Raw genomic sequence first — 21,520 nt, 5'->3', positions numbered from 1 at the left:
ACAGCTTTATTTTGTTGAAAGAGGTCAAAGAGGAGCTGAACTAACGCTACAAAATAAACAAAATTATCATGTGTCAACTAGTTAAATCTGCAAAAACCTGTTTATTCTAAAGGTTTTCACAACTTGCACATCTGTCTGTAACTGCGTTCTAAAAAACTTTTCTTGCAGTGCACTGAGAGGATTTCAACCTGGTTTTAATTACCCTGTTTAAAAAATGTTGAGTATCTTGAAACAGCAAAGACTAACACTGGTTCGGCACTTGAATTATGGCATTAGAAAACTCTTCAAACAAGTTTTGGATATTTATACTACACTAGAAGAAATTTTTGCACTTAATAAGAAAGAATAACAATGGAGATTTTTTTTTCATTAAGAATTAATTCATGTGCTAGAGGCTGATGTTTTTTTAAGATATTCCTTAAAATATCAATAACTAGAGGTCAGATGAATGTATTGGAGAAAAAAACACAATATATCCCTCTGAAATGTATTAGCATAAAATGGAAATATTTAAGTAAAGTACCATGTTAAATACAGTTCTTACATGTACTTTCCACTACTGATTACATTATTTTAACCAGCACAGAGGGATACTGCAGACCTCTGTTAAACAACTAAAGTAACAACATGTACAGATTTATAAGTCACAGGAGCACTGTAGAGGATCCACAGCAGACAGGATACACAAAGTGGCACCACAGTCTCAGTTATCCAATCAATATTTATTGCCGAAAATGAAAGAACTCAATATGTTCATTAGTTACAATCCCTGCAGGGAAATGACTGACACTCTGCATCAGCAGTTAACTCAGTCAGTTTCTGTGCACAGAGCAGATGCCATTTGAGGAAGAAAAAAAAAGAAAAACATCAGGAAGCAGTTTATTAATCACATACAGTTCTACTGCTTACTGAATGCATAACAGCAGCCAATGCTTGCAGGCTGCCATAAGCCGGGGCTCTAAAGCTGAGCATGATTAAAACAACCTGTTTCCCCCTCTTTTCCTTTAAGTTAGAAAAAATGATTCTGTCTCAATGCTTAGAGTTTCTTTTGGTATGATTCTGGGTTTGTTAATATTAAAAAACAAACAAATAAAAACAAAAAAAACAGCTTGCAGTTAATGATGATGATGGAGGGTGGGTGATGAAGAGCGGGGGGGGGATCACAGCTGTCATGTAAATAGACACAAAGATAACTACACACTGTATCTGCACGAGTGTTGTCATAAACAGAGTGTTTTTTTTTAAAATTCTCAGATAGTCTGGTAATGTAAACACTCAGTGAACAGATATGTAATGTGCATAAGCTTCTTGATTATAGACACTGCTGACGGTGCAGGAACACACTTGTCTCTCACAGTCATTCCAACTGTCTTTCAGTCTTCCGCCGGCTCAGGAGCCACCGGTCGAGTCAAAGAATGAGTCCGGACCACGTGTGACGACGTCCTCGGAGTAACTGTAAGGCGATCTGTTGTGTCTGCATCACGTTGCCTATCTCTTTACTGCAGAATTCTTTATTTCATTGAAGAAACAGTAGTTAACACGATGTACGAACATGTCTTCAACAAGCTGCTTACAAAAAAAATACAATCATTAGCTGGATTAAAAAAAGAAAAATTACAACAACAAAAAGAGAGAGAGCAGACAGAATATTTGGCTGCTCTCAAAGGTGTTCACACTTTTTTCTGGTTCAGGTGTTCAAAGCTACATAGTTGTTTTTAAAAACACAATAAAACATTAATGAAAGATTTCATTCAGATCAAATGCAGGACTGAAAGAGCGTCGAACGAGTTTCATTAGTGAAACAAGCGTAGTCGAGTGTAATGTCACAGTCCCTGAATAACAGTTCCCTTTTGACACATTGACAACCCTGCTGATAACAGTAGTGTACAGGAGGAATCTTTTAGGAAGACTAAGAAGAAAAGTTGCATATCGTTTGAAAACACTGCAGAAAGGAGTAAACATAAAAACTCATGTATAGCTAAAGTTTCATGTTAGCCACAGTGTCGCTGCTTATTTTTTTGGAAGGGTGTTAACTTAATGGCTGGTGTTGCATGATAACCATCACAACTAATTTGAAATGAATGGTTTTGATATATTTGCTATACATAAGGCTGCCATTTTTTCTTGGTAACATTTCTTATATGCTAATCACATATAGCTGCTGTACTCATCTTCATTCATTAGGGTTAAAATTACAAGGAATTTAAATGAAGTGTAAAAAAAAAAAACATTGGATGCTTGATAGAAATACCATATTTCATAGTATTAGTGTCAAAAAGTAGTCGTATTACTTTCTCTCACTTGTAGCTGTCATGCAGTGAACAGATCGTCTCCCTTTGTGAATGCTTCTTTAAAAAAAACATGAATCAGAACTACAGAAGAGTCTCTATCACAAGAGCAGCTCCTGTCATTGCACGGTAAAGAAAGGTACTGAAATTGTGCAAATCATACAAATACCACTCTGCTCTTCATCTTTGGTCCTGTTGGTCCATTGTAGGAAAACCTACGGTTCACAGCAGGGATGGTTTTAAAGTCTTTACCCTCAGAGGTAAATAGTGATAGCCCACATCAGTCCCCTCAAGTTGGTAACAAGGCCACTAAAGAACTTTTAGAGATTTCAAAATGTTGCATAAAATTAAATAAAAAGAAACATGCAACGACAATATCATCTGAAATGCCATGAATCCGAGACAGGATACCTTCATGCACACACTTGCTTTGGGTGGAATGTCTGCTTCTTATAAGAAGCAATGAAGCAGGACACGGCAATAAAAGCAGATTTTTTTCCCCCATCTGCACAGCTTTCCCCATTCACAATACACAAGCCCCAGTTTGCAGGTCAGGCATTAGGGGGAGTAAGATAGCTAAGGGAAGTTTGCCAGTGCAAGTTTGAGGTGGAGATGGTGGTGTTGGTAGTAGTTGTGGGAAGGATTGGGGTGAGAGTAGTGAGGGGTGGTAGTAGGGGGGGGGGGGGGGGTCACGCGTGTGGCTCCCCAATGGAGGTAGAGCCATTAGCTTTGCTCTTATTCCTACTCTTGCGGTTGAGCATACGGCTAAGCGTGGCTGTTCGGCTGGCCCGCTCCACTGCGGCAGGAGACTCCAGGTATACCAGATCATTGTGGGACTGGCTCATCCCCGGGTCCTTGCGCTGGTGACGCCGCCGGAAGAAGAGCTTGGCGCTCTTCTGAAGGAAGCTGCCTGTAGCGACAGAAGCAGAGGACAGGAAATAAGTCTTTGTGTTATCTTGACAATATGTCAACATGACTCTGCTCGAGGCAAAATATAAACTCAGGCATGTGTCATATTCTGTTCAAGTATGTCAAGTAGCAGCAATTTGAAGCAGCAGCGGCACAGAAATATGTGTTAGTTGGAAATTGTTGTTTACAGCTGGTGGGGGAAAAAAAAAAATCTGAGAAAATGTGCAATTTATTCCTCTATTCCTAATCACCAACTAACACACAGTGAACTGTACCAACATAGAGCAGCCACATAGTCCAACCTGACTACAAGGCCATTCCTCCTCAGCATAGGATAACATAGCATAGGATGCTCAATATCTGTGAATATTTTTAGGTCAATACAGCTTAACATAGACTAATAAAACTAATCCATGACAAATGAAGAAAGAGATCAGCGTCCTGCACCTCAATAAATAACTCCTACAGCAAAAGGGCTGAACAATATACTACACAACAAATGATCTTTATCGATATTTCAATATGAGATGTCAAATTTACATGATGTGAGTGATGATCTTACCGTGCAGCATCATATTTAATATCAATATTTATCATGTTAATATTGATGAACATATTAAAGTGGACATTAGTAGGAACTGACATCACATTCACAGTACTTTGTTTATATTGTGCAGCCTCATAACACTTCTAAACTCTATTATCTGCTAATATCTAACTGATTTTGATGAATTTCACACTGCATAAAAAAAACTATGTTATCTAGTCTACTGATTTAGTGAACAGACACTACACATACTAGTAGGAGTATGATACTACAGTACAGTACATGTAACTTGTGAGGTAACTTACTCATCTGGACATAATGTGAGCTTAGCACTGCTTTCCTCTAAGATGGCAGTGATGACAGTTCAAAAAAAGGAAAAAAAGGTTGACAAAGTAGGAGGAAAAGAGAAAAGAACATAAAAAACAGACTGCATCACTGAGGAACAACAGATGGCTATGAAATCAGCCAAATGGAGAAAACTGATTAAGGTCTGCCTTTAAGGATTTAAAGTGAGATTTTATAAAATAATAGTAAAAGCAGTTATTCGTAGCATAAGGGCTAGTGAGTCTGTTCTGTGACCTCTCACCTCTGTTCTTTTTGCAGCTGGCCTCAGACATACACATGGACAGCGAGGTATGGTCTAATTCCTCTCCTGTTTGGCTCTCCCAGTCCTCCGGGGGTCGGCCTATTCCGCTCGGGCCTTCCTGGGGCTCCGACGTGTCCGGGGGGCTACTGGCGCCTGTTGCAATTGCTGTGGTCACATCCTGAGTAGAGCTGCCCTCTGACATCGAGGCATCCATCGCTGCGGCGTAGCCCGCCATCAGAGCGAGCTCATCATCCTGAGACAAGGGCGTCTGCAAAATGAAGCACATTAAAATCTATTTGCATGGGCAGCTCTCAGGGCCTGTGTTCACCTCTTATTACATGTACAGTCATTTAGGCAGGAGGACAGCAGCACAGGCACACAAACTGGTTTTCCACTGGAGTTTTAATATTCACTGGCCCATGAACGTATTTCCAGAATAAGGAGTCTCTCCCTGCTCCAAACAAAGCACACTTTGTATCATTTTTTTCCTTTTCATGATCAACCAGTTTAGAGAACACAATGGAAAAAAAAAGTTGGTGGAAACAGATTTTTTAGATCAACAAACACTAGAGACTGCATGGCCACTCCTTAATTCCTATGAATGTTCCTCTCATTGTAACTGTGTATATGAAGGAATAACAGTGAGATTAATCCACTGGAGTGAAACAGTATAAAGTGTTCCTCTGGTTCATGAGTTCATCCTTACTTTGGCGATGCCAGAGATGATGATGGTGCTCTTCTTCACCGGGGATTTGAGCTTCTGCTTGGCGGGACTGGTGGAGTTGTCTGATGGCGGCCTCGGCCACCGGGTCGGTGCCGTTGAGCATCAGCAGCTCTGTGTCAGAGGAGGACAAGGCCTTGCTGACTGTTGCGCCCATCATAGACGCCTGCTCTGAAACACGACGCTCCGACAGCTTAGGCTTGTTGACCACGACTTTCTGGGTAGAGTCTGAGGGAGCACAAAATTATTTTAATCAACTTTTTCATGGAAATGATGCAAGTTCAAATCATAGACTGTTATGATATGCAAAGTGTCCCAATTCCAATGGACAGTGCATTGTAGTAAAGCAGGAACGTGCAGGGTTTTTTGGCGATTGTTGCAGTATTTAAAGCGGTCTTTCGGGAACAAAACGAGACTTTCAGGAAAATTATAGAGACAAAGTTAATATTAACTTAATTATCACATCATCTCAATATTGACATGTGGAGGCATTTACTATAGAACTGTAATAGATATGTAATCATATGAAAGAAAATTGTCTTTGCTTTGAGTAACTGCACATTTACAACAAGATTCAAATACTAGTCATCAAATATCAGCTGATGAATAACAACCTTGTTGCCAATGCAAGTAACGTCTGATCTGCTGGGTGTTGAGATGTCTGGTTTTCAAAAAACTGAAATTCCTGCCAATAGTTTGGTTTTGGAAAAGTTCCTCCACATCCACGTAAAATGTGAGAACACTCAGCATCTCTTCACAAAGACTGTTGCAACTACTACTGCAGAAAAACAGAATTAATAGAAACCTCCACAAGCATCTCTAAGTGTTTGTACATCAAAGGGACAAACGCTCTCTCTGAGTAAGGCTCTGTTATTCCTGTCAGTGCTCTGGTGCTCTACCTAGGTTTAGAAGAGGGAGCGGTCGACCCGGCTTACTCTTCACAGCAGTGATGGTTGTGACCACTGTGCCGCAGGGCATGACTGTACGGTCCATCTCCACCCTCTTAGTGGAGGCTGGGGTGGGAGGATGCCAGGACCTCACCTCACTGGGATCCAGGTAGGTAAACTGAGGAATATGGTTGTTAAATGAAAACCTCAGATACACAAAGATGAAATGAATATGTGATAATATTCAATGTTAACTGGCATGATAGTCTTACGTCAGTAGTAAGTGATCCGGTCACTGTGTCTTTGGTCATGAGTGCAAATGTTTGCTGTCCTTTGGGTTGCTTCTTTACAAGATCAAAAGGCACTGACACCTGACCTAGTAAGGAATCTGAAAAAGAGGAAACACACCTAATTTAGGCTGGTGGCATCAAAACATGACTACAGCTTGAATACAACACAAGTATCAAACGGAATTTCCTGAGTGTTCCTTACTCTCTTGAGGTTCACCTTCATTCAGCAGCTGAATATTGAGCTCTTTTGATCGTCCATTCAATTCACTGTTGAGACAGAAAAATCGAAGAATATTTAGGAAATGCAAGAAAATACAGATGTTGGTTGACTTTATAGATTAAAAAAAGGGTCAAACTTACAAGATAAACGGCTGGTCCCAGGCAGGATTAGTTGTGTTCTTCAGAGTGGAGGTGTTAAACTTCTGTGGAGGGTCATCTAACTGCAGGACACACAGAGGACTCATGCTGCCTACAAACAGAGTAGAGAGCATCTCAGTCAGCATCACAGAAAAAACAGACAGTGTGTGATCCAAGAGGTAATTTCTAATTCATTCGACAATCTTTTGAAAGCTGAACGAACAAAACTACTACTTGATTTAAAGGGCAAAAGGAAGGTCAACCTACATGGTTTCGCAAATGAATTATGCATAGGTTAGAGGAGACTCACAATGTTCTGCTTGAGTGCTCTTCTTCAGCACACAAACTCAGAGGACTTCTATTTAATGGAGCACTTAAAAAGGAACTTTATCAGCCGCAAGCAAACCTCCAATACTGTGAAAGTGATGTGTCCTAATGAATACAACATCAGCAAGAAACCTTCAAGCTTCCACCTTCGAGCATCTACTGCAGCTGCCTTGAATCTGGCTTCCAGCCTACAGGAAGTCTCACTAGTGAAGCTTAACAGTATAACTGCTCTTCACTTAAAGGAAAGCCTCATCAGATAGAAGGAGAAGCCTGCAATGCTGTGTCATGTCTCTGCTGTTGGGCAGTATACTGGAGAAGATTTCTGGACTCCTGAAAACTGCTGAGTCACAATTAGAAAGTGACTCATCACAGGAACTAACAAAACAAGGTTGTTGTGGCTGCTGTGATCTAACATGATGATAAGGTCTAAGAGAGACTTCGTGACTGGACCATGATTTTAAACAGCCCTCCATCATCTCTAAACATTTAGTTTCATGATGCAAACTGGTGCAATTAGCTGACAGCATTGGTTTGTTTTTACTCTGATAATAAGGGAAGCTCACATTAGTGCAGGGCTACCATCACACTGGGTGCGGCGATCCTGAAAAGGCACCATTAACATACAGTCAACAAATGTCAGCTTTGATCAGTAGATTACTACTTTTGACAGAAAAACAAATCTCCTCCATGTTATCTGGAGCTCCTCTGGGTAGGACACCCAGACTGCTTTAGTAAAAATAAACAGCCAGACAGCCAGACCCACCCCATATACTGGTACCATAAAAAAAGATTGTTGTACAGAATGTTGAGTAATTATTAAAAAAAGCATGTTTAATTTGTATTTTATTTGTAATTTTGGGGTTAAATACATAACTGGCTAAATAACTGAAAAGATGGAGAAATTTAAGTTAAAACTGGAATCATTTTAAGTATTATTATTATTAGTAGTAGCATCATTGTGGGATTGCAAAAAAAGGTACTAAACCCTGCCTAGATATTTGTATTTATGCACATGAATCAATAGAATAAGTGAAGCTGGAATTTATTCTATAACCAATTTCACATGTATTATTATATATGCATGAAGAAATGGAAATGGTTAAATCTGCCTCTTGAGATGATTATATGGCTATGGCTGGAACATACACAACCCACACAGCTCATTACTTTTTAAATCAGCCCCACCACTGTTGTTAACGCTACTTAATGATGCTGAACACCATCATGAAATTAGAGGTCCTCATCTTTCTGATTTAGACATCCACACACTGAATTCTGTACCATTTTGACTTAATAGAGGTAGTAAGTTTCTGACAGAGGATGGGAAAATAATCAAACCAATCCTTTCCACAGCTGTACAATATTTGAGGTGATTACAATAAACCAGAGTTGTGGTTCTGAGATGTAGTCTAACACATTAACTGACCACTGTGCCCACAAAGAGACTGACATGGCAAAGAGAATAAAGAGAATAAGGAAGCAGCTTTGGCCATTTCATCACAACTCGGCTGTTTCTAATGGCTGAGCAGAAAAGCATCTGACCTGCAGCATCTTCCTCTTGATTGAGTGTCACTCGGATGTTTTTCACCAGCAGTTTCCAGTCGTGGGCGCGGGGAGGTTTAGGGGGGGAGACCACTTTGTTGTGGGCTTCCTGTTGGGAGACACTATTGTAAGTAAAAAGCCAAATACTCTGTTCACAGCTCAAATAAAATAGGTACAGTGATACAACACATACATCAGAGGGATTTGAGAGCTTTATCTGAATCCTACACCTTTATCAGTATTGGCTGAAAAAGTGTCAATGTGTGAGGACGTATGAATGAACTGTAAGTGTGTGGAACAGGTCCTGGGCCATGTGATAAGATAGTCCACAGAGCTAGTACAGTACGTCTGTGAGCCAATGCAATAAATTCAAGGCAGATTTGTCCTCATCACGTCCTGAATGCAAAAGACTGGCAGCATCACTCACTGCTTGTCACCGCTTCTCACCAGATTCAAACTGTTTGGCACGAGGTCTTACATGAACTTAGCCAGATGTTGGGTGTTGTTGTTGGGCTGAATAGTATATCAGATGATTACTGTCTTTCTGTACAATAAAAATTATATTATGAAATTGTTACACTTGTTTGACAAGTATAATCCCCTAATAGGAATTAAGTTTAAATATGATGCTAAAATTAATAAAAATGAAAAGTAATGCTAAATTAAAATTCTGTTTACCATATTATCATTATCATCATCATGGCTGCCAATGTACTGAAAAGCTTTTTGGATTTTTGGATTTATTTTGGCAAATTTTGGTGCAGCAACTTCTACATTTCAGTGGTTGCTTAGAAACTTCTCTACTTCTCTACTCTGACAGCGTGTGACTGTCACATGACCTCCTCTCATATTAGTCATGAAGTGCTTTGCTTTAGAAATGTTTTTTAGCATCTATCGTTCTTCATGTCAAAGCATTCCCTCTTTATTTCTGTCACATTACAGAGCTCTGATGGATTCACTTTTTGGTCTTCTACTATTGACACTCTTAAATGTGTTGTTTTTTTATGTTAAGATTTCTGAAAGCAGGACCTGAAGCAGTGTGGTGTTTTTTTTTAGAATGAATCTTGCACACAAACAAAGCAGAACATGGAGCCTTATATTGCAATTGTAGGGCATGGATTATGCTAATGGTCACATCTCATGGACGTGGACCTCCGTATGAACAGGCGGCATTCATCAGGCTGATATGAGCAAATTTAAGTTCAGCCAGTTAAGAGAGTTTGTTGAATCCGACTCACACGTGCAAACCTCACAGAAAAAAATACAAGTAAGAATACAAAATGTGTTTGCATGTAGTCCCATGTTTATTTAAACTTGCTTTTTAAATATACAGTGGACCAGACATGTTAGGTGATTTGTTTAAACTGGTTTACCTTTGTTTTGTTCGTGTTTGTACAAATGTCTGTGTACACTGTATTTAGTTACTACTTATCTTGACACGATAATACATTGTGGCGTCCTTATCTTATTTGTTTCTTTTTATGTTTAACAGCAGTCATGTCCTTTTTCTATATATTATTTGTTCCTTATTACAAAACTTTTCATCAATCTCATAAACTAACTACAGTACAGTTTGCTTGTTGTAAATGTATTATAGATTAAACTATTACTGGTTTATCTACATCCTTCACTCCAACCTGCTGTGTATTCATAATATTCTTTGTAAGACAGAGTATTTAACAGTAGTTTGCATGAAAGATGAAGACTCTATGGAAAAAATCCTGCTTACAGAATGCGCAATAGTCCATGATTTGAATTTTCATTCATTCATTCATTGAATGTTGAGTAGGACTATGGAGAAATCTGCATTAGGCATAAACATTTTTAACCTCGAAAGACCCCAAAAAACATCATGTTCTAAAACAGACTGAGGACATCAATATATCTGATTGCTTAAAACTAGATTCATTTATAAACATAATTGGAGGCTTGGTTGGACCTGGGTGACAGACATGATCTAGTACTGTGACTTCAGGAGAAAGCAGATCATCAGCTGGTGCTGGAACCAACTAAAGGATTCATTACTCAAGAAAATAATGAGTAGTTTCATGGAAGCAATAATCAATTTTATCCTGAGACTTCAGTTAGAGCTCAGTGAGAGAAATGATCATGCCTAACAGTCTAGAAATATAACTGTTTATTCAATGCTTTTAATTACAGATGAACACATGATGCATTTTCCAATTAGAAGCACGTGGCGAGACTTCATGTGACAACTGCACAAAAAGCACACCAGTAAAAAACCTTTTTGTATACTTATGTCATAATAATTAACTGAATTTACTCTTAGTACATTAGTGAAGGTTGTTAGTGAGGCATGTGGTCACCATGATTGACTGCTGTATTTATGAATCTTTGCGGAGACGATAGCTTAGCACGTTTAACACATTTGCAATAACGCTTGAGAAGACTCTAAATTGTAATCAAATAAGTCAAAGTGACGCCTGATTTTACTAATCGCCTTGTGAGATCTGACCGGCCATGACAGGCTTGTACACACTTGTCGGAGAAGATGTTATACATCAGGCCAATTCCTCAACTCACCTTGACCTCTGAGGCCTGAGCAGGCCTGCAGCTCAGCAACACAGAGGGACGTGTAGCACATAACAGCTGCCTCAACTGCTCCTTTACTGCTGCTACACTCAAACAGTTGGCATTGTCCTGATAGAGAAAGAGATGATGATATAAAAAAAAAATCACACATTAAAAACATGTTGGTAGTATTATATCAAAAACATTATCTGGAGTAAAAAAGAAAAGAAAAAGAAAAGTCCTTTAATTGACTGGACTGATTAAAAATACGGCATTTTACTTTTCATATCTTGGTAATAACTTACTTACTTAATTTACATGACTTAACAAACATGACATTTAACAGAAATGTGTTCTTATAAAAACAGATAATCACCGTCCCACATTCAGTTTATTATAACAGAAAGTCAACCGTCAATTTCTTTTCACTTTGGTTAAGTAAAACAACTCTTCCTGTAGGAGTGTGTTAGTCTTTTTTTGGTGTATCAGCACTTTTCTACAGCTGTAAAATGTACCTGGGTGAAACAGGGTGTCACCTGCAGCCCCTCTGCCTCCAGGTGAGACACTCCCCAGTTCAATTTGACCTCATCTTTAGCTTCTTGCATCCGAAGATCCAGCTGAAGAACACAGGAGGAAAAAAGTTAAAGATGCTTTATGTGCTCATATGTGTAACTCATCATAAAGCTGAATATTTTCTGACTGAAATTAAGAGTTTGTTTAGGATTATTGTGGTTAGTAAATGCTTTGTAACTCATACAACTGATGACTCAAATATCCGAGTACTAAACCCTCAAACAACTGTTAAACTGTCTCTACTGCACATATTTTCATGAATTCAAACTTAATTCACCTCACCATACAGAAATTTGGCAGTAAACCATTTTATAGTCACTAAAAATGAGAGCATTACTCCAAACTGTGTAATAGAATCTAATTCAATGAGATTCAGTTATATAATCTAATGTAAGAAAGCATGTAAAGAATGATTTTTGCTAGTAGATAACTGTGTCTGCCAAATTGACTTTTAGAAATAGTTCTCCTAAGTAGATATGATCTTGGATACCATTAACAACAGGTAATGTCCAGGTTCCTTGGGTTTATGGAGCTTTATTCTTTAGTTAACAGCCTAAACTGATTTAACATACAGTACCAGTCAAATGTTTGGACACACTTTCTCATTCAAATGAATGTTGACTGGTACTGTATGTACATGTATGTATTACAGTATACTCCTTAATAATTACTTTGATCAGTTTTCAATCTCAAAAAGGAATACAAATGACAAATGTAGGCCAACGAAGAAGAAGATGTGAGGTAATGTAATGCCTCTATCTTCAGCCTGACAAATAGAAGGATTTATTAGAGAAGGTCAGCAAGGTGAGAGTCAGCACACGGTTCAGCTGACAAAGGAAGTGAAAGAAGAGGAGAGAAAAGAGAGTAACAGAAAACAGACCAGACCATCCTGTCCCAGCATGCCTGGATTCCAGTGTAAGACTGAACAGCCGCCTCTGTGATGCCAAACAAAGGCCTCATCAGATAGAAATGAGGACGCTTAGATGGATCCAAAAGAACAATATCCCAGTCTGCATTGATACGACCCCAATCAGTTCATATAAAACAGCTTCAACTGGAAGGTTAGCATAATAAAAGAAATCCATCCTCAGAAACTGTATTGTTTGCCAAAAAGCAGATTATTGCCTTGATTGAATATGTGACCAATAAAATGATTTAATGGTTCAAATCATGTGACAAAAGCACCTGCTGAACTTTGTAAACGTAGTATTTGCATTACAAAGGTGAAGACAAATACCACATGTGTGACATGGGTGTCATCGTAGGCAACAGAGCACGTGATGCGCTGCAGTGGTGTGTTAAAAGACAAAGTACACTCAGGGCTTCACCACAGGGGACTGGGTGTATTATTGTGTCCACATACTGTAAACTCCCGCTGCTTCTGTTCCACGTACCCCTGCACGCATAACATGACCAGCCAGGACCATTCTAGCTTGGTTCTCAGTCAAAAGCTAACAAATGTTCCAGTGGGTGGATGGAGACATTTGAAAAGGCTTTCTGACTGTTCTAGAGTCGAAACAGTGAGAGTGAAAAAAAAAGGGAAAAGAGTCTTCCTTTATGTTCCTCTAACAACACCAGCTGATCCACAACCAAAACAAAACACTAATCCTGACTTTAGCTTTCTAGCCTCTCACTCAGTGTGTATTCATGGCACAATGAGCTCAGGAGCACAGAGAGAGGTGACAAGCACCTTATAGGTTTAAAAATAGCCTTAATACAATTGGGTTAGCCTGCATAGCCGCTCGCATCCATACACCACTGAAGATTTAACACTGAATCTAAGAACACGATGACAGCTTACCACAGCTGAATGCACACTAACCATTACATATCTCATCACATCACCTTTGATGGAACTTCATGCCCACACAGCATCCGAGTCTAACGAGGGAAGACTTGTGAAAGATGGTGGGTGAGTCGCGGGAGTGTTTTACTGAGCGCGCTCCGATTTGTGCTTTGAAATAAAAACAAAACGCTGCTTCACTTTTTTTTTTCCAGGGAAGAACAAGCCGTTATTAGTAATTTGTGTCATATCTTCAGATAGTCATCAATCCTGTATGAGCCGCTGACAAATGTGAATGGAGACAAAGTGGCCAATCTTACTGGAAATGGGCCTGACAGTCGTTTTAATGAGGTCTTAGGGACATTTGCCAAGTACAGAAAGATAACCCGACCACTTAGTCTAATGTTCCTGCAGGCAGTCATCCAATGCTGGGCACTGGCAGCACATCATGTTCAATAAAATCTGCCATTAAACTAAACCGCCCTTCCAAAGGATGTCAAAGACATTTCACCCGCCAACCAAAAAAAGAAAAAAGGAAAAAAAAGAAAATCTGTACAGTTTATCTTGATGAACTTCATGACTTTGATATATGTTCTGTGACCAACGGTAGATGTTTTACCTGCAGCTCCAGTGGAGCCATACACACGGTGTATTTACAAGGATCTGCTGAAGCCACGGCTGTCGATGCTGCGCTGAGACAGAACTGAAGCTTCTCCCCGACCACGCTGCAGCAGGCGGCCTGTTGGGAGAACACAGCGAGGCGTTTAGTGTAATATAAATCTACCGAGGATGCTCGGGCTGAGGCGGCGACAACATTTGCATGCAACCCACATGTAGTTAAAACAGCTTCAGTGGAGAGAGAAATTATATTTTGCACCAAACTGCAAGGTGCAGTGTGTGTCTATCCATGTGTGAAAGGCATCAATAATGCTTCATTGACGATAACTTTTATGTTACTGTGTGTGTGTGTGTGTGTGCAGAGTCTTGTGCAAGAAACCCAAACATGCTGAAATAAGACCAGTGAGATGTGTTTACCACACTAACTTTTACTAAAGTTGATTCAAAAGCTAAATATTTGTCTTAGGAGACCTCCACGCTGAACTGTGAAAAAGGAAAAACATCTGTACAGGAAAAACATCTGTATGAGCCTTCAAAGACATTTTCAGCTCATTCAATCATCTGTGAGGACAATAAATCACCTTCACTGCAGAGGAATGCATCTGTAGCCAAGTAAATCATCCCCACACACTGGTTAAGTGTCCTCAAGCTTGAAATATGCTGTATTTATTCAGTGCATTCATCCTGAATTCACTGTCAGACGAGTGTGTGTGTGTCCAGTTTACTATTAGATTAGTGTGAAGGGAAATCTAAACATAAACATAGGTGCTGGTGCATTCCTGTCTGCATGCTCCTCCTTAGAGCTGAGCTTGACAGCCATGTAAGCTTCTTAACACACACACACACACACACACACACACACACACACACACACACACACACACACACACACACACACACACACACACACACACACACACACACACTGCAGGTGGGTAAAAATAAGCCTCTGTTCATTAAATTCCTCTCACTAACAACAACAGAGCACCTGGTATTTTGGTCCATATCATGATGATCACAAAGAAAAAGGCTGAGCTAGCGTTGAAAGAACAGCATAGCTGACCGCGCCAACAACACAGCGAGCAATTTGTCCCTGTCTGACCTCTCTAAAAAAAATAAAAGTCCTCCAGTGGCGGTTTGTTTCACACTCACAGTCTGTAGCAGGTTGGCACATAATCTGTGTGACAGCATCGTGCAAGTGTTTCACAGCCTTTTTTAAGTTAATTACAGTACAAATCTGAATGAAATCGGAGTCATTCAGAGTGTCAGATTTTTTGTCGAGCATGTGGACACCTGAGAAAAATGCCGCTCAGATTCACTTGTCACCTCCAGTATCAAAGTTTTAAAAGTTGATGAGTCACTGTTTGGTTGTGGCAGGCTCAAACGCAGAAATGAAATAAGGAACAGCCTTTGTTCAAGAAGGTACATAAACATGAAACTTGCAGATCTATAAAAGGTCTTGCTGTATCCTTATTAATGAATAAGCTGACAAGGAAACCAAATGTGTATTTTTTTCAGTGGCTGAAGGAGGATCGTTTGATCGTTTCACAGAGATAACACAAGACAGCCATAATTCCATAAAGGTGATTTTCAGAGAAGGAAAAGCCGCCCAGGTTAATTAATAACAGCAACCCTTTATAGAAAGTGTACCTTGTGCTGAGCAGACTTCTGAAAGTGGGACACTTGGCTGACTGCGAGTTCTGATGCCTCAACGCCATCCTCTTCAAATGTCAACAGGACAGGACTCTGAGGGGACAGAAGACACATACACTTTAAAAAAAATCAGTGAACTTGAAGCTACAAAATGTGCAATAATCTGGGCTGTAAGGTATAACATTGACAACATCCACGGATATGTTCTGACTTGACCTTCCAATGACTTGAGGAAAAAACAGGTAGATAAGAATTAGCTTTATTAGCCAAGTAAGATCTTCTGTGTATTAATGGTCTCTTCTGTGTATTAATGTATCTCTGTGTATTTACACAAAGTAACAACACAACAATTTTCAGGAATAAACACAAGGATTGATAGGAGAAACCGACACTGTGACATGTAAACTGGATACATGATGCAAATAGTGCAAAGATGGTTTACAAGAGGGTGGCAGAAGACGATGTAAATGTTCCACAGCTGAGTGTGCATTAAAACAAGCCAGAGTAGAGTCACATTAATGGTGTTAATCATTAAAAAAATGGTGTAGGACTGGTTTGAACTGACTGAGCCATTAAAAGCTGGGTGTATGACAGCAATGATGAAATTATTTTAACATCCTGTGACAAGCTACACTTTTTTCCCCTTCTTTTTATTGAAGTCACCTGTCACAGGCTATAGTGGTGGCCTGGTGGTCATGAGACTTACCCCACGCTTCCTCGATTGGTCATTTAAAGCCCTGCACCATGCTCCTTTCCACTGACTCTCCCAGCTTTTCAGTGACAGCGCCCATCCCAGCAGAGCCGTGGCTTCCTCCTCCTCCGCATTGTCCTTTACCGCTTTCTGTTTTATTCCTAAAGAGCCATGTTGGAAATACTGTAGGAAATACAGTATGAGAGTAACCAGCGATGCGATGAAAAGCGTGACCATGCATAGCCACTGCGGATCCTCCAAACCAAAATATGAACTGGAACTTTCCAAGTCGGACATGCTTTGCAATTAAAACGATGACTACAGCTTAACACACCTCCTCTGCGAATCTGCCTTGCATCCTCATAGTAATCATTTGGTGAGGGGGAAAAAGCCCAATTCAATGACAGCAATCTCCCATAATAACTGATAACTGCGCTGATCTCAACCCCCAAAACAAATTATCCTTATTGTTACCCATGTTGCAGTAATCCATATAGCAGCTAATACAAAGCCATATAAAAGTCCAAAAAACTATGGGAGCAGGTTCCAGAGCGCTAGTACAAACACCTGAAGGTACTTTCTGTCTTCAAATAAACCTGCAGGGTAACACACTCTCCTCCTCTCATTGAATAACGTTGTTAGCTTAGTGGGCTAATCTTCGCTACGCTTCGCTATTCTTCAATAGCTACAAAACCGCCAAAGTCCCCCCCCAAAAAATGAATTATATCCAAAGTCCGCAGTTAAGCTCCTCCAAACGATATCCAAATATCGAACAAGAGTCCCGGGAAAGCATTTTGAAAGGTAAGAGAGCAGTCCCAGCCGCTGGACGGGGTTTGCGGCGCAGTCTGACTGTAAAAGTTACCGTTTACAAACGGATATGTGGCACGAACTCTAACTCCCAGCATGCGCAGCGACAAATGTAGGCGTTTGTTTTTTTGTATGTTCGTCGTGAGAACCTACGCGTATTTACCAAATACACCAACATATGGTACATAGAAATGTATATTTTAAATAATATAAATGAATTGTACAATAATATGTAAATAAAGTCGAATTAAAAGGCGCGGTTCAGAAAAACGTCTCTGATAGTGTTTTGAACAACGCGACTTGCCGTAGATTGAGCACTGTCATCATTACCACATCACCAAACATTTAGCAAGCTAGTTTCTACTGCAATGTCTCACTGCTCAGTGCTCTCAGGTTACATTTGGAGGTAGGGTAGCCTTTGTTAGAGTCTATTTAGTATTTTATTATACTGTAATAAGCTTTGCAGGATAGGCCCCGCCCGTCCGTAGAGGTAAACAAAGTGGAATTGTTTTTGTTTTGTATCCGCGTCACAGTAGCCATCATCACTGACCGAGACGTCGCTGGCAAATGGAAATAAGTAACATTTCGAAATGAATTGTCGCTCGGAAGTTCTTGAAGTAACGGTGGAGGCGAGGCAGGTGGAAGAGGCTATGCTGGCTTTGCTGCACACCATTTTACTGCATCGCAGCACCGGCAAGTTTCACTATAAAAAGGAGGGCACCTACTCCATCGGGACCGTTGGTACACTGGACATCGACTGTGACTTCATCGATTTCTCCTTTGTCAGGGTGTCCTCAGAGGAGCTGGACAGAGTGATCAGGAAAGCTGTGTCTGAATTCAAGGTAACCGGTAGCTTTAACGTGTGATTATTGATGGTAATGCTTACCCAGGCCTATCATTTGATGTTATTGTATGCTCTGTGTTTACAGGATGCTTTGAGCAACACTGGCAGCGATGGCATGGGGCAGATCTCTCTGGAGTTCTACCAGAAGAAGAAATCTCGTTGGCCTTTTTCCGATGAGTGCATTCCCTGGGAGGTGTGGAGCATCAAGGTCAACGTGGTCAACCTGGCTAACGAGCAGGAGAGACAGATCTGCAGGGAGAAAGTGGGCGAGAAGCTGGGCGAGAAGGTGATCAACGTGGTCGAGGTGATAAATCGCCACGAGTACCTGCCAAAGATGCCCACTCAGTCTGAAGTGGACAATGTGTTTGACACCAGTCTCAAAGATGTCCAGCCATACCTGTACAAAATCACATACCAGATCACTGACTGTCTGGGCACCTCTGTCAGCACCACCATGAGAAGGCTGATTAAAGACACCCTGGCACTGTGAGGATACTCAACAACACATATATGGATGCTTTTACTCAACTGTATCTGTAGTCACAACTGACAACCTTTCTGTGCTTCAGAAACAGCTCTGTTCTTGCTACAGTGAAGCAGTGTCAATGTAAACACCTATTCAGTCACTTTTTGATGTCTCTGCTCTGGTTCTGGTATTGATTGTATGTCCCATTTCTTGATTATGTCATGTCAGTTATTTTAAGGATATCTGGTTTGGTTTTTCGTTTGTTCTTTCCAGATTATCTTCATTTTTTATCATTTAGAAATGCAATGTTGACACAGTAGCAAATTACACAATGTATCAGTTTAATTCTTTAAAAAGGTTGTGTTGCTGAGAATGCCTAATCTGTAAATTATTGTAAATTTTTTTGACAATAAATGTTGTTCGTTGTAATTGATGGTCATTATAGTCTCCTCGGAGTAGAGTTTGCTTCTATAAATCTGTCCTAACCTTAGAAAAGAGGACAACTGCCACCTCTTTCATGCAGAAGATATGGCTGAGTTTGGGAACAGATTTCCTCATCCATGGGAAAACTTCCTCTCTACAAACTATTTCATTGAGAGTGTGACCTTACACATGGGTAGGGCAGGATTTCCAGTTTGCCTTTTTCCAAATTAAAGCAAACACTTCCTTAGGTCACTCCCTAGTTTCCAGTCACAAATTGTCACAGCGGCCCACAGCTTGAAAAACATCCCTTTAACTCGGGTTTGTCTGCCAACAGGATAACGTGTGTGTTTTCACATATTTCAGTTCCACAGGTAGGTGAATCTACAAAGAACAGATGCAAGAAGGTGTTTGTGAACATATGCAGTGCTTTCATGTGCAACACAAACTCATACATCTTATTATATGTGATTGAGGAGAGCAGGTGAGGGATTGTGACTGAGATTTGGTAATACACAACAGGAATGATCTTTGACCTTAATTTAAGAACATGTGTATCACTAAGTCCAGGGCCTTAAACATTGTCTATCATGTAAATACTTATATCTGCTATATATAGAGCATACACTAAGTTAAAACAGTATTTTGGTGACAATGTAAAAAAGGATGCAGAAAATCAAAGTAAACATGGTTAACTGTTTGATTTAGATTGAAATAAGCTCTATAGTTTGGATACTTGGACCTGAGGTATAATTTTCCATGCAAAACTGAATAATTCAAACACCACAAATGTTTGTATATATACTCCATTGTTACTCTTTATTACAGAAATGAAGCACAAAAACTGTAGAAAAACCTAAACACAAAACAGCTGCAAGTCTCCAAAAGCAACAATAATGCAACCAATGCTGATACAAATATTCATTATTGCAGGTAGAGCACAGAAATACTAAAAAGATAAAACTTTCTGTTTACTAACAAAATTGGTACAAAATCGAGAATACAAACACTTCCATGTACACGATTCTAAATATTTCCGTGAAACTTTCAGGAAAGTTCCTCACAAGAAATTAAGAGCACTATTTTCAATACAGATTTCCTCAAAAAAAAAAAAAGGAAAAAAAAAAATTTAACATCACAATGCAATGTGTGTTGCTCACTGAGTGGAAAGCAGGATTCCCCACAGTTCGTGTGGAGCAGTCTTTGAATTCAACATATTCCAGATAGTAATAATTTATACACATTTCTAATCCATCAAGCCAAAGCAGAAGTATATACTTGTACAAGAATACATTGTGAAACAACTGGAATACAATCAAAACACAATCTTTATAATAAATCTTTAGGAAGCAGGAACACTCGCTCACCATTCATAGAATAAAAGATTTTCGCCTGCACGCGGCCTCCCTGTTCTTGACTTTACCCCCCTCTAAATGCCTGAGTCATAAGTCATCTGGAACTCTATTGTGCTTTTACTTAAAATAATATATCCACAAAATATTTTTAAAGGTTGCATAAGGCCATCGAAGCACTGTAAAGCTCAGATCAGATCAGTGTATGAGTATTAACACAACACTGGGTTGCACTGGGGTGGCTGACTTTAATGATTCAGAAATTTTGACAATGTCTAATAAATAGAAATCAATGTTTTTTTCCATATGTATTATTAAAGTTGAACCATACATTGCATTGCTATACTGCAGTGTGCTTTAAAAAGACTTCTCTTGGTATAAGTATTTCATTTATAGCAAGATTTATTTCTATAAGCTGATGTGATGAGCCAAATACTTGAATGATGTTACAGTATCTTGTATTTAGGACACTATCATATCAAACCATAAGGTCCACTCAGCCCATTACTTTCACTGACACTTTCACTTTACTGGTAAGCTGGTCTAAGCACCTTCCAATAATAAAATCTTTCAGCAACATTAAGAGTGATTTATTCCTAATGTGAAAAAGAAATGTTCTCAAATCTTACACACGTTACCAATGATTGCACTGTCTCCTTTACATACAATTATTCACCAGGCTCATAATTATAGAGATAAATTATAAGAACTGAATGAAAACAAGGTTAAACAAGGGGCATATATGGTAGTAAACACATTTCCTGTTCTGTCTTATTGTAATAAATACATCATGTTTTGGTTGAATGGTCTCCAGGCTAGTCCCTGCAGACTTACCTGCTATATGTAAAACAGGTATGTGAGATGCGCTTGTGATACAGTATGTGTTATAACTTTATCTGTTATACTGAGGATCTTGTTCTACCAGCCCAATGAACACATTGACCCAAAAGGCAATTAGGAACCAAAAAAAAAAAAAAACACATTTCCAAGGAATGCCAAGTATGAACAAACAAAATATACTATTAAGCCAATTTATCACTTCTACTTCTGAATCCTGAAACCATAATTATGGCAAGTGAAGGATCCAAAGCAAACATTTTGAACTTAACCTCTTTCGTTTCATAACAGAATCAAACTGTTAAACAAAGTGCATATTGAATACATTGTTGAGGCCACCGTTATTATCTTTAAGGGATGTCACTCACACTAGGAGACTGATCTGATACAAAAGCAAAAGCACTAATCTTAAATTCAACTGCAGCCTCCAAAAAAAATTTAAAGCACTTTTTTTTCTCCACACTCTGAGAAAACAACATATACAGTTGTA

The 21,520-nt window shown here is 39.4% G+C and overlaps 2 protein-coding genes across 2 annotated transcripts; one reads left to right on the top strand and one right to left on the bottom strand.

Annotated features, from left to right (window-relative positions):
* Positions 1-709: 709 nt before the first annotated feature.
* On the bottom strand, positions 710-17,152 carry LOC133994299 (C2 domain-containing protein 2). The gene is given in 14 exon segments (XM_062433547.1): positions 710-3,198; positions 4,331-4,598; positions 5,037-5,099; positions 5,101-5,279; positions 5,951-6,116; positions 6,211-6,326; positions 6,431-6,495; positions 6,589-6,697; positions 8,455-8,563; positions 10,999-11,115; positions 11,502-11,603; positions 13,962-14,081; positions 15,611-15,706; positions 16,320-17,152. Coding segments are annotated over 14 exon segments (2,013 nt in total). The 5' UTR covers positions 16,602-17,152; the 3' UTR covers positions 710-2,977.
* Positions 17,153-17,435: 283 nt separating this feature from the next.
* On the top strand, positions 17,436-18,852 carry atg101 (autophagy related 101). The gene is made up of 2 exons (XM_062433240.1): positions 17,436-17,953; positions 18,041-18,852. Exons 1-2 carry the CDS (start codon positions 17,702-17,704, stop codon positions 18,443-18,445), a joined length of 657 nt encoding a protein of 218 aa, XP_062289224.1. The 5' UTR covers positions 17,436-17,701; the 3' UTR covers positions 18,446-18,852.
* The last annotated feature ends 2,668 nt before the right edge of the window (positions 18,853-21,520 follow it).

The sequence above is a fragment of the Scomber scombrus genome, chromosome 14 (assembly GCF_963691925.1).
Source record: "Scomber scombrus chromosome 14, fScoSco1.1, whole genome shotgun sequence".
Taxonomy (NCBI): domain Eukaryota; kingdom Metazoa; phylum Chordata; class Actinopteri; order Scombriformes; family Scombridae; genus Scomber; species Scomber scombrus.
Note: the sequence above shows the minus strand (reverse complement) of the source record. Positions and strands in the feature narration are given on the sequence as shown.